Source organism: Heloderma suspectum, chromosome 12 (assembly GCF_057233095.1).
Source record: "Heloderma suspectum isolate Gila_16-S chromosome 12, 16-S_ref, whole genome shotgun sequence".
In the NCBI taxonomy this organism is placed as follows: domain Eukaryota; kingdom Metazoa; phylum Chordata; class Lepidosauria; order Squamata; family Helodermatidae; genus Heloderma; species Heloderma suspectum.
The window spans coordinates 36554834-36571983 of NC_139469.1; the positions used below are offsets into that span (position 1 = coordinate 36554834).

The 17150-nt window shown below is 53.2% G+C and overlaps 1 protein-coding gene across 1 annotated transcript in view; it reads right to left on the reverse strand.

Annotated features, from left to right (window-relative positions):
* The window catches only part of HS3ST2 (heparan sulfate-glucosamine 3-sulfotransferase 2), a 49141-nt gene extending 35948 nt beyond the window's left edge, over positions 1 to 13193 (reverse strand). Inside the window, exon 1 of the mRNA XM_084819226.1 lies at positions 12742 to 13193. Within this exon, the coding sequence (XP_084675352.1) occupies positions 12742 to 13193 (452 nt within the window). The remainder of the gene's footprint in view (positions 1 to 12741) is intronic.
* Between the last annotated feature and the right edge of the window lie 3957 nt (positions 13194 to 17150).

The window sequence follows — 17150 nt, forward strand, 5'->3', positions numbered from 1 at the left end:
TTTCTTCCATTTCTTATTAATATTATTGATCCAATGTATCTTTACTGATATACATTTTGGGATGCTCCAAGTCATACTCAGTAACATATGTGAATAGAGCCACATGGAAGAAAACATAACATGGAAGAAAATGTACATTCTTGACACTTTGGGTTTTGTTTTACTGAGTCCTGTGTTTCCTCTGCCTCCAGTTCTTCCTACTTCTTCTGGCTTCTAGAATGATTCAGATATTTCAGGGACTACTTGCTGAAGTTCCCCCTGGTCACACATAAACTAGGAACCCAAAATATGTTAGGTATAACTTGGTTTGCTCATAAAATTATCATGTCTGGTATATTAAATTTTAAAAGTATAGTTTATCCAGACAATAATCACAAATTTACCAACAAAGTTATTTTTTTAAAGTTTTCAAATATGGTAATTTTCTGAGCAAACAAAGTTATTTATGTTCCTAAAACAGCCTTTCTCAACCTCTGGATATTTTGGACTACAATGGCCATCCTGCCTGAGGCTGATGGGAGCTGAAGTCCAAAATATCTGGAGGCCACCAGGTTGGGGAAGGCTGTCTTAAAGCAACAAAGTGACTTTAGATCTGTAAAGAGCATTAAAAAAATAAGTACTGCTCACTTTTCAATTTTCCCCAAATTTTCTGTTTTTGTTTTGTAAAAAACGGGAAAAAAACATTTTTTTCCTATGGTGTCAAAATTTCTGGAATTTTACATCTCTAGGAAGCACCTTCACCAGCAGGCTCACAAGAAAACAAAGGCGCCGTTGGCTCTTGTCATGACGGTGGCAGCACCCTCTAGGTCAAGGGTGGGGGACATGCAGCCTACAACCCCCATCTGCCCTGGCTAGCATAGCCAATGGTGAGGCATCATGGGAGTTGTAGGCCCCCCCCCAAACCCCAAAGGGCCACAAGTTGCTTACTCCTGCTGTAGATAGAGAAATGCATATTGAATTTCAGTGCTGAGTATGTCTACAGCAGGGGTGAGCAACACACAGCTCACAGGCTGCACGCACCCCCTGTGGCTCCCCCCCATTTTTACAAAAAAAAACCCTTTTTAAAAAAGAAAAAAGGCATCCTAGTGGCTACAGAGCACCAAACAGCCACATTTATGTTGTTTGCAAGCTAAATTTGGCCCTTTGGGCGCTTTGTAGCTGTTATGGAGCGCCAAAGGGGTTACATGTATCTTGCGTGCAAGCTGCATTCAACCACTGTAGTGCTCTATAGCACTATGGAGTGGGTTGCTGCCGAATTCAGCACTTTTTAGTTCTTTTAGGGGGTGCCCCATGGCCTGTGGTGGGGGTTGAAAATGGCCCCCAGAAGTTGCCCACCCTGCTCTACAGCATGCACAGGAATTACCATCCTCTAATGCTGTAGATTGTCTTACGTAGAAATCTTTACAGAGTACATCTTGAGTGAGTAAAACTTTGTCTCAAAAAGCTTTTCACTCATTCCAAAAGAGTTTTCAGTATTCGCCAAAATTTCCAACTTTCCAGATTCGGGTGAGACCCACCCAAAGGAGTATAAAAGCACTGATTTATTTATTCATTTCATTTCTATACCGCCCAATAGCCGAAGCTCTCTGGGCGGTTCACAAAAATTAAAACCAAACAACACATATTAAAACAATTTGAAATATATAGAACATTAAAACCACTGTAGTTTTCTGTAGATTACTGTAGGGATCACTGAGATTATGTGAACTGTTTGGAACACCCTAAACCACTAATTAAATGCTTTGCATCATCATAATCTGAAATTCCTGTTAAAATAGCGACTTCTTGGATAGTCATGTCACTGTCTCTCAGCTTCCGTTCCCCATCTGTAATACGGAAATGACAGCATTTGTCAGAGGGCTGTTAAGGGGACAAAGAAGAGTAGCAGCTTCGAGCCTAGGCAAATCTACCTAGGTAGAAGAAAGCCCCACTGAGTTCAGTGGGCCTTACTCTAAAGAAAAAGTGCACAGGATTGTAGCCAGGCCTGTAAGATGCTTTATTAATTAAATCCTTACATTTTCCAGAGTCTGGATATTATTATTTCCTATAGAGAAGACCTGAAGTTCTTGCAGCGTGTCCAGATTCTCAATCTTGGAAATCCTGTTGTTGTACAAACTAAGATCCTGCAATTTAACTAGAGCGTCTAAGCCTTCAATGACTTCAATGTTGTTGAAAGACAAATCTAGCCAGAGCAGATGAATCAGACAATCCACCGACTCTATCTTCTCAATTATGTTGTTGTCAAGCTGCAATTCTGTCAGGTTCATGAACTGCCAAAGATTGTCGATCTTCAGGATATTTCTAAAATCAAGTTGCAGCTCTTTGACATCTTTGAAATTAATCCCTTCCTTTTTGGCCAACAGGCCAGCTTCTTCCCGAGGTCCTTGCTCCTCAACTGCTTTCTGCAGCATCTCTTCATCGATTACGTTGGGCTCTATGCTATCATACAGCCGACTCATCATTAGCAGGAAAAGTGCCCCCAAGATTAGAAATCAAATGGATTCCCTTGGCCCGTTGCGTGCTCTGAGGGCTTCGTCAGCCAGCCAAACAAGGAGACCAGGGCCAGCGCGCCACCTTCCCCCGCTCGGCCCTTTGCCCGCCGCTACCCCGGAGAGCGAGAGGCCCGGGAAGGCCCCGTTGCTGAGAAAGCCGAGGCCGTTGCTAAGGAGGGTCACTGATGAGTACAGGGAGGTGGGTCAGGCCCTTCCCCAGAGTTCAAGAGTAAAGGGAGAGAATAATAAATCAGCTCCCACTTCTTGAAAGGCTGCTTCACTCTTCCAGCATACAGACATCTGTCCAACATGGAGAAAAGGGAGGTACTATCCTCACCCCTTAAAGGCTGAAAGGCCCTGGCAAGAATTGAGAAAGATGAAACAGCGCCTCCCGCCCACCCTGCCATATAAATGTTCAGAATTTAAGACAATTAATTACGGTATGAATTCACAGAAGTCAACGCTTCAGAATGCCTCTCCACAAATTCACCTGGTTCTAGTGAACATTAGGTATGTTTGAAGAGAGCATCATAATACAGAAAATATATTTTCTTGTGTGTTCTAAAAAGCAGAGAAGTTGGGAGTTCTTGACTACTAGTATGGGCAGAAAATCCCACGTAGCTGTTAAAAACATAACTACCACCCCCACACTCCCTCAAAGCACTGACAAAGTCAATTTCAGCACATATAGCAAGAGTTAGCATCTGGTGATAGACAAAGTATGCAATGTCTGCAAAGTGCATGGCAGAGAATTCCCCCCCCCCCGCCCCAATCAGAAGGAACTAATTTCCCTGGAGAAAACTTTGCACTTAGCAATGGGGCAAAATATTTCCCCCATGTAAAAAGTGGGGCCTGCAGGTGTAATTACGGAAAAGTTAAAAAACAACAACCCCGAACTCCACAGGAAACTCTTTATTCATGGGCATAACTGGAGATGCACACTCTGTCCTGTAGATGAACTCAAATTCTCCGGTAATTATTCTTTAATTAAAAACTCATTTAGGAGAAATCTTATATGCTAAGCTGCACCACATTTACATAGAACTGGCCAACATTATCACACAGAAATAATGAGGTGATGAATGAGATTGCAGTTCTACAGGTGTTCGAACCCCAGTTTTTATGATTACTCTGATGCTATTCTTTAAGCCAGGGGAGGGCATCTTTGGGGGGGGGTGTATGTCAGGGGGCCATTTTCACCCCCGCCAATCACTTTCTGGAGGGCCCTCCCCAATTTCTGGCCTGTCAACTGATATGGAAGCCTAAAGTGGCCAAATCTCACTTGAAAACAAGCAAGATTTGGCATTTTTAGGCTTCCTTAGTTATAGTCAATTCATTTACATACTACATTTTCCATAATACATTGTGCTCAAAGCAGTTCACAAAACAAATACCATCACCAAAATTGTAATACAACATTAACTTAATTACAGCTCATTTAAAACATTTAATTAAGCACAAGTCATACCAGTAGGTCAGTTAACGATGTCTAGTACTAATAACATATAATCATATTAAACAATTCAGGAAATAGTTCGTGTTAATAGACCTAACAATATGAGGCTTCGCTTCAGTGGTTTGCTGCCGAAAATCAGCAGCAATGTGGCCATGTTTCTGGCACCACTATGACTTTCGGCAGCTCAGCTGTGGTACCATGGGCCGCACGTTCCCACCCCTGCTTTAAGCACTATGGTAACCCCACTATGACCATGGGTACAAACTCTGATATATCCAACTGAATGCAGAGTTCCAGAGAATAGCAAGGAGAGACAAGAAGGCCTTCTTAAATGAACAATGCAAGGAAATAGAGGAAAACAACAGAATGGGAAAGACTAGAGATCTCTTCAAGAAAATCGGAGATCTCAAGGGAACGTTTTGTGCAAAGATGGGCATGATAAAGGACCAAGAAGGCAGGGGCCTAACAGAAGCAGATGAGATTAAGAAGAGGTGGCAAGAATACACAGAAGAACTATACAGGAAAGATCTGAATGTCCCTGATAGCCATGACAGTGCGGTCACTGAACTTGAGCCGGACATCCTCGAGAGTGAAGTCAAGTGGGCCTTAGGAAGCATTATTAACAACAAAGCTAGCGGAGATGACAGTATTCCAGCTGAGCTATTTAAGATCCTAAGAGATGATGCTGTTAAAGTGCTGCACTCAATATGCCAACAAATTTGGAACAATCAACAGTGGCCACAGGACTGGAAAAGGTCAGTTTACATTCCAATCCCAAAGAAGGGCAATGTCAAACTACTGTACAATTGCGCTCATTTCACATGCCAGCAAGGTGATGCTCAAAATCCTACAAGCTAGGCTTCAGCAGTATGCGAACCGAGAACTACCGGAAGTACAAGCTGGGTTTCGAAGAGGCAGAGGAACTAGAGATCAAATCGCCAAGGTTCGCTGGATCATGGAGAAAGCAAGAGAATTCCAGAAAAACGTCTATTTCTGCTTCATTGACTACGCTAAAGCCTTTGATTGTGTGGATCACAACAAACTGTGGCAAATTCTTAAAGTGATGGGAGTTCCAGACCACCTTACCTGTCTCCTAATAAACCTGTACAAGGGTCAAGAAGCAACAGTAAGAACCGGACATGGAACAACCGAGTGGTTCAAAATTGGGAAAGGAGTACGAAAAGGCTGCATATCGTCACCCTGCTTATTTAACTTATATGCAGAGTACATCATGAGAAACGCCAACTTGGATGAATCAGAGGTCGGAAATAAGATTGCTGGGAGAATTATCAACAACCTCCGATATGCATGCGATACCACCCTAATGGCAGAAAGTGAAGAGGGTCTAAAGAGCCTCTTGTTGAGGGTGAAAGAGGAGAGTGCAAAAGCTGGTTTGAAACTCAACATTAAAAAAACGAAGATCATGGCATCTGGCCCCATCACTTCCTGGCATATAGAAGGGGAAGAAATGGAAGCAGTGACGGATTTTACTTTCTTGGGCTCCAAGATCACCACAGACGGTGACTGTAGCCATGAAATGAAAAGACGCTTGCTCCTTGGGAGGAAAGCTATGGCAAACCTAGACAGCATAGTAAGAAGCAGAGACATCACCTTGCCGACAAAGGTCCATCTAATCAAAGCTATGGTTTTCCCAGTAGTAACGTACGGCTGTGAGAGCTGGACTATAAGGAAGGCTGAGCGCCGAAGAATTGATGCTTTCGAACTGTGGTGCTGGAGAAAACTCTTACGAGTCCCCTGGACTGCAAGGAGGTCCAATCAGTCCATCCTAAAGGAAATCAACCCTGAGTGCTCATTGGAAGGACAGATACTGAAGCTGAAGCTCCAATATTTTGGCCACCTAATGCGAAGAGAAAACTCTCTGGAAAAGACCCTGATGCTGGGAAAGACTGAAGGCAAAAGGAGAAGGGGACGGCAGAGGATGAGATGGCTAGATAGCATCACCGATGCAATGAATATGAACTTGAACACACTCTGGGAGAGAGCGCAGGACAGGAAGGCCTGGCGTGCTATGGTCCATGGGGTCACGAAGAGTCGGACATGACTGAACGACTGAACAACAACAACAAACTCTGAGTTGTTTCTCCTTCAACAACCCAGGGTTCCAGGTCTGGATGTCACAGAAAGTGTCCCTGGGTTTAGCACACCGGAAGCAGGTGAGTGGCTGGGAGCCTGCATACTCGCTCACTGCCATGCGCTCCCAAAGAACCCAGGTTAACAAACTGTGGATTGTTTCACTGTGCGAACTGGGTCTTTCCCTGGGAACAGGTCCCAGAAGAAAGCAGACAAAGTGAAAGAGCCATCATGGTCACCAGGGGCTGGCATGGATCAGGGAAGCGCCCACAGCCCAGTGCTTGAACACACACTTGGCCTGTTGAAGCCCCAGGCGCAAGTCTGCAGCATCAACCCCAGGCATTTATTTATTTATTTATTTATTTATTTCTATACTGCCCAATAGCCAAAGCTATCTGGGCCAGTCACAAAAATTAAAACCAAATGGCACACAATAAAACAATATAAAATATATAGAACATTAAAACCACAATATAGCAATACAAACACAATAAAACCTAGCAGCAGTGCAGGAATTTAAAATACAGATTTACAACAGCAAAGCTAAAAGTCTAGAAAGCTAAAATGCTAAAATGTCTGGGAAAACAAAAAGGTCTTCACCTGGTGCCGACAGGAATACAATGTAGGTGCCAGGCGAACCTCACTAGGGAGCTCATTCCAGAGCCGGGGTGCCACAGCAGCGAAAGCCCTCCTCCTAGTAGCCACCCGCCTCACTTCCTTTGGCAGGGGCTCATGGAGAAAGGCCGCTGAGGATGATCTTAAGGTCCGGGCAGGCACATATGGGAGGAGGCGATCCTTCAGATAACCAGGTCGCAAGCCGTTAAGGGCTATGAATGTTAATACCAGCACTTTGAATCGGGCCCGGAAATGGACTGGCAGCCAGTGCAGCTGAAAAAGTACTGGTGTAGTATGAGCTCACTGGCCAGTCCCTGTTAACAATCTTGTTGCCCTATTTTGGACCAGCTGAAGTTTCCGGACCGTTTTCAAAGGTAGCCCCACGTATAACACATTGCAGTAATCCAGACGAGAAGTGATCAGAGCATGGAGAACTGTCGCTAGGCTCTCTCTGTCCAGATAAGGGCGTAGTTGGTATACCAGCTTAAGCTGATAAAAAGTGCTCCATGCCACTGAGTTCACCTGTGCCTCAAGTGACAGTTCTGGATCCAAGAGCACCCCCAAACTATGAACCTGATCCTTTAGGGGGAGGGCAACCCCCTCCAGAACAGGTTGAATATCACCCACTAACAGTACCTCCGTCTTGTCTGGATTGAGTTTCAGTTTATTGGCCCTCATCCAGTCCCTTACCATGCCCAGGCACTGCTTCAGAACAGCCACTGCCCCACCTGGCTTTGATGAGAGAGGTAGAGCTGGGTGTCATCCGCATATTGATGGCACCTCATCCCACACCTCCGGATAACCTCCCAGAACGGTTTCATGTAGACATTAAACAGCATGGGGGATAAAACAGAGCCCTGTGGAACCCCATGGCATAATTGCCATGGCACAGAGCAATAATTCCCCAGCACCACCTTCTGGAGTCGGCCATCCAAGTAGGAGCAGAACCACTGCAGTGCAGTGCCTCCAACTCCCAACCCAGACAGCCTATCCAGAAGGATACCGTGGCCAATGGTATCGAAAGCCGCTGAGAGGTCCAGGAGAATCAACAGGGTCGCACTCCCTCTGTCCCTCTCCTGACAGAGGTCATCCCACAGGGCGACCAAGGAAGTTTCCGTTCCAAAACCAGGCCTGAAGCCCGACTGAAATGGATCTAGATAATCCGTTTCATTCAAGAGTGCCTGGAGCTGTCCTACAACCACCCGCTCAAGCACCTTGCCCAGGAAGGGGATGTTGGCCACTGGCCTATAATTGTTAACATCCTCTAGGTCCAGGTTAGGCTTTTTCAGGAGTGGTCTGATTACCGCCTCTTTTAAAGCGGCAGGCACCACTCCCTCTCTCAAGGAGGAATTTACAACCTCCAGGACCCAAACAGACCTCCCCCCTTGTTTGATTTAATAAGCCATGAAGGGCAAGGGTCAAGCACACAAGTGGTCGCTTGGACTTGGCCAAGCACCTTGTCCGCATCCTCAGGCCTCAGTAACTGAAACTCATCCAATAGAACTGGACCAGATGGTGCTCTGAATGCCTCTACCAATGGAACTGCATTAATCGTGGTGTCCAATTCATGATGAATTTGAGCAACTTTCTCTTCAAAGTGCCTTGCAAATTCATCACAGCGTGCCACCGAGGGTTCCACCGTCTCTCTCCCTGGCCCAGAATGTAACAGGCTGCAAATCATTCGGAAAATCTCTGCTGGACGACACTGAGAAGATGCAGTGCTGGTGGAAAAGAACTGTCTCTTTGCCACCCTCACCGCCACATAGGCTCGATAGTGGGCTCTTACCTGTGTTCGCTCAGACTCAGCACGAGTTTTCCTCCACCTGCGTTCTAGCCGTCTCTCTTCTTGCTTCACTGCCCTCAGCTCAGGTGTATACCAAGGAGCTGGCCGGGCTCTGCTCAGAGGGAGAGGGCGCTTGGGCGCAATCATGTCAACCGCCCGAGTCATCTCTGCATTCCACAGAGCGACCTGGGCTTCGAAAGAGCGCCAGCCATACCAGCAGGAAAATCCCCCAGAGCCTCTGGAATCCATTAGCCTCCGGGGGCAGACCATTTTAATAGGTCCCCCACCCTTGCAGAGGGGGAAGGCCGCCAGGAGTCCAAACCTCAGCAGGAAGTGATCTGACCACGACAAAGGGACAGATGTTAATTCCTCCACTTTCAGATCACCATCCTCCTGCCCAGTCGAGAAAACCAGATCAAGCGTGTGTCCTTTTGTATGCGTTGGGCCGATGACATGTTGGGACAGCCCCATGGCTGTCATGGCGGCCATGAAGTCCTGAGCCGCCCCGGATACAGTGGCCTCGGCATGGAAGTTGAGATCCCCCAGGACCATCATCCTAGGGGTCCTCAACACCAAGTCCGAGACCACCTCTGTCAGCTCAGGCAGGGAGTCTGATGGGCAGCGGGGTGGGCGGTACACCAACAGAATCCCCAATCTGTCCCGGGTACCCAACACAAGGTACAAGCACTCAAGATCTGCACTCGAATGAGCAGGAAGCCTGGAGAGGGAGATTGGATTCCTACAGACCACGGCAACCCCCCCTCCCCGACCCTCAAGTCGGTGTTGGTGCTGCACCGAGTACCCAGGAGGGCACAGCTGGGAGAGAGTGACCCCTCCCAGTTCCCCCACCCAGGTCTCAGTAATACATACCAGGTTAGCCCCCTCATCCACAATCAAATCATGGATGAGGGAGATTTTATTTTGGGCTGACCTGGCATTCAGCAGCAGCACCACCAGGCCCAAGGGCAGACTGGTGAGGCTGCCAGGAACCATCAGGTTGGGGGAAGAACCGGAAGAGCGGACAGCTGTAAGGTGTCTAGCCCCCTTCTCCTCAGCTGGCCTGTTAATCCCCCAACGCCATACCCCCCCTGCCTGTGACCACACCTCCCCGACCCCCTGAGTTGCTCAATGGTCCTCCCAGGCACATATTAAAATGTTAGGATATAAAATATACAATATAAAAGCAGATAAAAGATAAAAGAGATAAAAGAGAGCAGCAGCTAAGAAGGATCAAATAAAATCTCTGTTTGCCCCGTTCTCCCTGGTCTTTACAGCTGCTGCCCTCTGCTGCTGCTATTTGCTGCTGGCATCTGTGGCTGCTGGTGTCTCTGGAGAGGCGGTGGGTGGGTCTTCCTGTGCTCCTCCATGCATTTTCAAGTGCGACGATAAGTGTGCACTTAGTGTCACACTTGGCGCAATGCCAAGGCGCAGCCTCTGGCAGCCCCATCTTAAGTACCTGTTTGGCAGGGGCAGAAAAGCTCTCAGGCTTCAGGGCTGGGAAAGCTGCTGCTCTGGAGAGTTGCTACAAGTCGGAGGAGACCATAGGGGGAGAGGTGGGATGGACCAACAGCCTGGCTCAGTAGATGACAATTTCAGAAATTCATCCATGAAGACCAGGAAACCTACAGAACGGACTTGCCAGGAAGGCAGGCCACCGAGGGGTGGACGACAGATGGCCTCCTCCGCAGAGGGGCCTGTGTGTCTGCGCTCAATATCCCTGGACACCCCTCCAGTGTTCCCTCGGGAAAAGGGCACACACACAAGGCTGCATCTGGCAGCCTCTCACACCGGAGCCAGAGCCCCTCCTGTGCACAGGACATGATCTGGCATGCCCAGCACATCCAGTTAATTGCTCCATTTTGCAGGAGTAAAATCAATCCAGCATTTTCTGCTTTGCACTTTGGTTCTGGCACATGTAGGAGATTAAAGGAATCTCATAAAACTTGATAAGCGTCACTTAATTGTTTTATCTGTGCACCTTTTGACGTTTTGCTGGCTGGGAGAGATCGCAACATTGATTGCGGAGCACAATGAACAGCAGGAGGCAGGGCAAAGCAGTGGTGTCTATAGCACATTGTTTGCCTTGTTTCTTTGCAGACCACATACGCAGGTCAGGGCCTTTGTTTTTTGGCCAAGTCTTTGGTGCAGATTTAGGCATGGCTTTATGTGCTGATTCTCAAGAGATCAACCAACCCACACCATGCTTCTCCTGCGAAAAGGTGTATCTGTTTGGTGCACAGGAAAGCACAAGTGGCAATTGTTCCATATCCTGGAACACTTTGTGGTGAATGCTGAGCAGGAGGCTCTCTGTGTGGCTGCAACCTCGCCCAGGGCCTTTCCATACTAACTCAGTCTGGCTGAGCACTGAGCTGACACAGGAGATGGCACATCATCTGTCAGGACAGGGAGACAGCCGCTGCAGGCCCAGGGATGCGTCATGGTCTCCAAGGCACACTAGGCCAAATCTGCGGCAGGGCACCAGTCCTGGGGGCAGCACAAAAGGCAGGGCAGAACTTGGTGTGGAGGTGGCGGTGAGCAGGGCAGGAGACGAAAACGTGGAGACGAGAACGTGGGCAGGACCTTGGCTGTGCAACAGTGCCCTGAAGAAGCTAGTAGGGTCACCCCATAATGGACGCATAGGTTTGGGAGGCATCTCAAACCTCTGCGAGAGAGCTCAAGCCCTACGGCAATTTAACCCCACGGCAAGGGGTTAAATTGCTCAGAGATATTAACTACTTAGGGATATTTTTAAATATGGTAAGCAGTATATAAATCTATGCAATCATCACCACCACTTCCTCCTCCTCCTCCTGTATGGCCGGATTCCTCCATGCCCCCAGTACACATCCAGGAAAATATCAGAAGGAGGGAGACAACCCCCAACCCCAAAACAGGCCGCTTCCTCTGCTGTCATCTCCCTAAAGATCTCCTCGTTCCGCAAGTGCTTCAAACCCAGCAGGTGCTAGAAACAGCTCGGAGGCTCCAACAGCTCTTGGCTAAAGCTCTCAAGTTTAAATGAGCCACATTATGCAAATATTTTTACAAGATTTCAAAACCTTATTTGGATCGCAAGTATTGCAATATCCATTTTCCACATGAAGGAATTTAGGTTTCCTAGGCAACTCTGAAATTGGAGGTGGGTATGGAATAGTGTGCGGTTTTGGGGGGTGGAATGCAGGATGCTAGGACGTTGTCCAGATCCTCCGGATTTAATGCTCGGTACCAGATGCCCCGTGATTCTTAGTTCCAGGGGGTGGGATCAGGATTCAAAGGGGGAAAAACAAAAACACATTTCGGGAGGATTTAAATCTTATTCTGACCAGCGACACTGAAGCTCTGGGGAAAACGACGAACGGAGCCAGCCGCCGCGCAGAGCGTCAAGAGGCACAGCACGGCGAGCGCTGCGGTCGAGTCCAGGCGGCCCGGAGCCAAACACCCGACCGGCCACGAAGCTCGCTCAGGCCCGCGTAACGGGCACAACCCAACCCGCCCGGCGGGGTTGCGGCGAGGGCTTTTCTTCGGGCCAACAAGAGGATCTCCAAGCACCCCGGGCACGGGCAGGGAAGGGAGCGCCAGTGGGAGCAGCGCCCCTCCGCTGGCGGCCCGTGCGCCCCAGCTGCGCCCCGTTCCGGGGGTCTCCGAGGGCGCCAGCTGACCTCCCCGGCCTCCACCGGCGCGTTCTGCCGTTGCCAGCCGCCTCGGGCAGCTAGCGCGGAAAGGCGGCAGGGGCCTTCCGAGGAAAGGAGCGGGCACCGCCGCCCCGACTCCAGGCGCCCGGGACTAGGCGCGCCACGCCGCGGCCCGCTCCCAGGCGGCTTGCCACGGGGCAGGCGGCGGGGGGCGCCGGGCGCTCGCGCCGCGTCCCTTCACGCGGCCTGCGCCGCCGCTCAAGCGACACCCTGCAGCGGGGGGGGGGGGCGTGCGGCTGTCGCGGAAAAGAGGAGCCCGATTTCCCCCCCCCCCCCATTTCAGCGGGTCGAGCGACGTCCGGGTCCCGAGGAGATGCGCACTCAGAGCCGGGGATCGGCAGCTCTCCCCCGCCCATCCATCAGGCCGGGCACCCGCCGCAGGCGGAGGAGCGCGAGAGCCACCCGACGTGAGCCCAGCGCAGGCGGGAGGGCCGCGCGGGAGGGCTCGGAGGCGGCGGGGAGGGGGCGACCCAGAGGGGCCGCGTGCCCCGCGCCGGACGGGAACTGCAGGGGTCGGCCAGAGCCGCCACCGCGAACACGCAGGCAAGCGGCGGGCCTCGGGAAGGCACTCTGCGCGCGCCCCCAAAGCCCGACGGCGCGCGCGCGCGCCCTCACCTGTACCACTCGAGGCCCCGCTCGTAGTGCCGGTCGAAGAAGTGGGGCTCAGTGCCGAGGGCGCGCACGGCCGGGTGGCCGCGGATGAACTCCAGCACGGCGCGGGTGCCGCCCTTCTTCACGCCCACGATGAGCGCGTGCGGGAGCCGCTTGGATGCGGCGCTGGCGCCGCCACCGCCGTGGCGGGGGCCCCCGGCGGCCGAGGAGGAGCCGGGCCGGGGGGCCGGGGCGGGGGCCGGCGGGGGGCCGGCGGCGCAGGCGCGCCACTTCTGCAGAAGTTTCTTGCGGGAGGCGGCGGCGGCGGGCAGGCAGCGGGCCGCCGCCGCCGGCTCGGGATCGGGCGCGCAGCAGAAGAGCAGCAGGCTGTAGCAGAGGTAGGTGCCCGAGAGCGAGAGCAGCGAGCCCAGCAGCAGCGCCCGGCAGCGCCGCCGCCGCCGCCGGCTAAGCGCCATGGCTCCATCGCCAGGGGCGCGCGCGCGCGGCGGGCCACGGCTGCCCTGGCCAGCGCCGCCGCCGCCGCCGCCGCCGCCCGACGCGCATCGGGGCGGGCGCCGGGCCGGCAGGCAGGCGAGCTGGGCGGCCCGCCACTGCCGGCCCGCTCCCGCGGCGCCTCCTCTTTAAGGGGCAGCCTGACGTCAGCCGAGTCGGGGCCGCCCCCGGCCGCCGCTGCGCACGGCTGCGCCCCCGCCCCGCGCGGCCACGCCGGGGCGCCGTGGCGAGAAGGGCGGCGGGCCGCGGAGCAGGCGCAGGCTGCCCGGCCGCCCTCCCCGCGGGGCTCCCGGGAGGCGCCCGCCTTCCCAGCCGCCTGCGCCCCGGAGCCTTTCCAGAGCGGCGCCGCAACTGCCTTGGGACCTGAAGCCGCCCGGCGCGCCGCTTGCAGGGCGAGCCGAAGACGCAAGGCCGCTGTCGTCGCCCGCCGCCCCTCCCGCGGGGCCAAGGCCGAAGGGCGGCAGACGCGCCCGGCGATGGGAGGAGAGCCGCCTCGCCTCGGTGCCTCGCGGCGGTCGCAGGCCAGGCCGAGCCCCGCCGGCCAGCAGCAAGGGAGCCTGGCGCGGCGCGGCCGAGGCTGGCTTCGCCCTGGCCGGCGGCGGGCGCGGCTGCCGGCGGGGTCTTGGCCAAAGGCGGCGGCGGGCGCGGCGTGCCTGGCTCCTGGCTGTGGCTCCCGCGGGCCAGGCGCTCTGCGCGGCGCGGCCGCACGCCCGCCGCCTTGCTGGCGAGCGAGCGGCAAAGGCGAAGGACGCGTCCGGCGCCCCCCGCTGGGCGCCCAACTCGGAGCGCGCCCCAAGCTGCCTGGCGCCCACCCGAGCGCCCGGCCCGCCGCCTCTGGCGCGGGGCTCCCCGGGGTGCCCGGCGGAGAGACGGGGCGCGGGGCTGCCTTTCCCGGCTCTGGCCCTGCGGCCCGCCTGAGCGGGGTGGCGCCCGGCCTGAGCCGGCGTCTGAGGCTCCTCCGCTGCAGAGGGCGCCGGGGAGGGAGGAGGACCCGCCCCTCCGCGCGGCGGCTCTCTAGCCTGGCCCGGTTGGCGGCTCCCTCCCGGGCGCCTGCCGCCGGCCTGGCCAGCCGATCGCTGGGCTTTGGAAATGGTTCTTGGGGTCGCGGCGCGCCACTCCGAGGGCAGCTCGGGGGCGGGGAAGCGGGCTGGAAATGCTAGCAGGGAGGGCCCGGGCCCGGGGCGGAGAGGCCGGCGGGAAGCGAGGGCGTGGGGAGCGGAGACGGCGCCACCGTCGAGGGCAGCGAGCAAAGGGGATTCAGGGCGACTGCAGGAGCCTGGGTGGCTTCTTCGGGTTGTGGTGAGAGAAGGGTCCATTCCACAGCAGGGAAAGAGCCTCTCCAAGAAGGGTGGTGGTGGCGGGGGTGGCCCAGTGGCCCAAACCCACTTGTGGTGGTGGAGGGCGTGGGAGCGCGCCCTCCAGAACTGGTCCCTGCAGCATGCCCCTGCCGCCAAAGGCAGATGTGGGGTGAGCTCTCAAGCCTTGGAAATGTGGTTCCCGAGAATCTCTGTGGTTCCCTTTCACGAGCGTGATAATGGCGACGCCTGCATCAGCTGCTCACATGGATGGGAATGTATCAACTGCATCTCATCCGTGGCCCTTCTGTGTGCGTGCATGCATGCGCTCCAGTGGAATAGGCTGAGCTGGGAGAGTCTAAGAAGCAGGAACAAGTCTCGGTGTTAGGGGATTGCTTGATTCAAAGCATTTTAATCCTGCTTACAAGAATCACTTGCTGCCCTCAGGCTCCCAGTCTAAAAAGACACGAGGCAGAAGAAGAGGGATTGGGAAGGAGGAGGGGAAAAACCCGATGGCCGCGCTTGTTTCGGCTGCTCACATGGACGGGAAGCTGCGCTGCGTCTGGCCCTCCCGGTGCCTCTTTCCTTTCTTCTCTTTTGCAGTTTCTTTGAGTTCAAGCCTAAGCTTTCTTCTCCAGTCCTCTCAGGGATAAGATGGTTCTTCAGACGCCCTTCTGGTGGCAGCGGGGGCCCGGGGGGCTACCCTGGGAGCCAGATGGTGGCAGCTCACCAGGTTGCGTCCCCTGCCTCTTCTTTCAGCCCTTCGGGGCAGGCAGGTGGCCTTGGGGACACAGGTGGACGCAGCACTGAAGTTCGTTCCCAGTTCCCGGCTCCTTATTTACACAAAAGTTCAGAGTAGAGCTCTGTGAGTAGACTTGCTAAGGAACCGTGGTTTATTTTTCCTCACACCCCAATATAAGCGTTCAGCTGCCCCATATTCTCTGTCTTCCTGACTGGGAGAGCAGGTCCCTTCAAGAAGTACAAGAACACCTCCACTCCACACATTTGAACACATGATGATCCCAGGTGGCAGTCACATGTGTGGAACGGGTGTGCGCACCTGGCACACTGAGCTTTGGGTGGCCGCAGTTGCGCCCCATGCCACCATGAGAGGGCAGAGAAGGGTGTGTAGCTCAAGGCTTCGTTTGGCCACAGACACTGTCAAGCGGTCCACAGCCATAATAGCCCAAATAGGCACAAGTGACTAAGGAGTGGGGGGGCACCCCCAATCATACACCCCCCTTCCAAGATAGTGTCCTGTGTGAGGTGGCAGAGAATGGCGTCCTGCTAGCCAAGGCTTCATTTGGACTCAAGATGCCATCAGCTCCCCTGCAAATAATAGACAAAGCCCGTGCCGGCCCACTAAGCTTTGGCCCGGTACACGTCACCAACAGCCATGTCCTGGGCAGTGTCCTCAGTGATGTGGCAGAGAATCACCTCTTGATCAGTGCTTTGCAGCCCAAATGGGGGTGTTCAGTCAAAATCATAACCCCACATATCTGGGGTTCACATATCTGAACACCCCCACATACCAAATGGGGGTGTTCAGTCCAAATGAAGTATTTGGCTGGATGCAATCATTTGCCATCTTGTAGGGGATGTATGGCTGTGAGAGCTGGACTATAAGGAAGGCTGAGCGCCGAAGAATTGATGCTTTCGAACTGTGGTGCTGGAGAAGACTCTTACGAGTCCCCTGGACTGCAAGGAGGTCAAATCAGTCCATCCTAAAGGAAATCAACCCTGACTGCTCATTGGAAGGACAGATACTGAAGCTGAAGCTCCAATATTTTGGCCACCTAATGCGAAGAGAAAACTCTCTGGAGAAGGGGACGACAGAGGATGAGATGGCTAGATAGCATCATCGATGCAATGAATATGGACTTGAGCACGCTCTGGGAGAGAGCGCAGGACAGGAAGGCCTGGCGTGCTATGGTCCATGGGATCGCAAAGAGTCAGACACGACTGAACAACAACAACAACAAGGGGATGCTCTCCTGGACAGGTGCATGTATGACTTGGGGGTCCCAAAGCTTATCATGAGGGGTACATTACCAGTTCCTTCTTTTTTTCTGCATACCTTGGTTGTGATTGGCATGGGGGGCACACTTGACAATGTTTTGCACCCAAACAAAGCATTAAGTGAGATGTGATTCTATATTTTCACATAGAGGACATTTCCCCCAGATATGTGGGGTTATGATTTTGGGTTGAGCCAAAGCTGAATGTGGGGTGAGCACCCCAAGTCCATTATTTATACCTATTTTGGCACCTCTGTTTAACAGTGTCTCGTGCCAAAGGAAGTGTTGGGTCTGGTGCAATTCTCTGCTCTCTCATAGAGGACACTCTCCTGCAGGTGTGGATGTATGACTAGGGGTGTCCCAAAGTTTATTATGGGGTGTGCACCTTCATCTCCTTCCTTACTTCTGCATATGTTGCCTACTATTGATGTGAACAGTGGCTTGTGCCAAAACAAAGTGTTGGGCCATTCTGTGCCCTCTCCTGGAGGACGCTCTTTCACAGGTGTGGGTGTATGGTTTGGGATGGCCCAAAGAAGAGTTTGGCATGCACACCCTCCATTCCTCTTGGGTCACTGCTGTCTGCAGTCACTGTGCATGAAAGTGCATT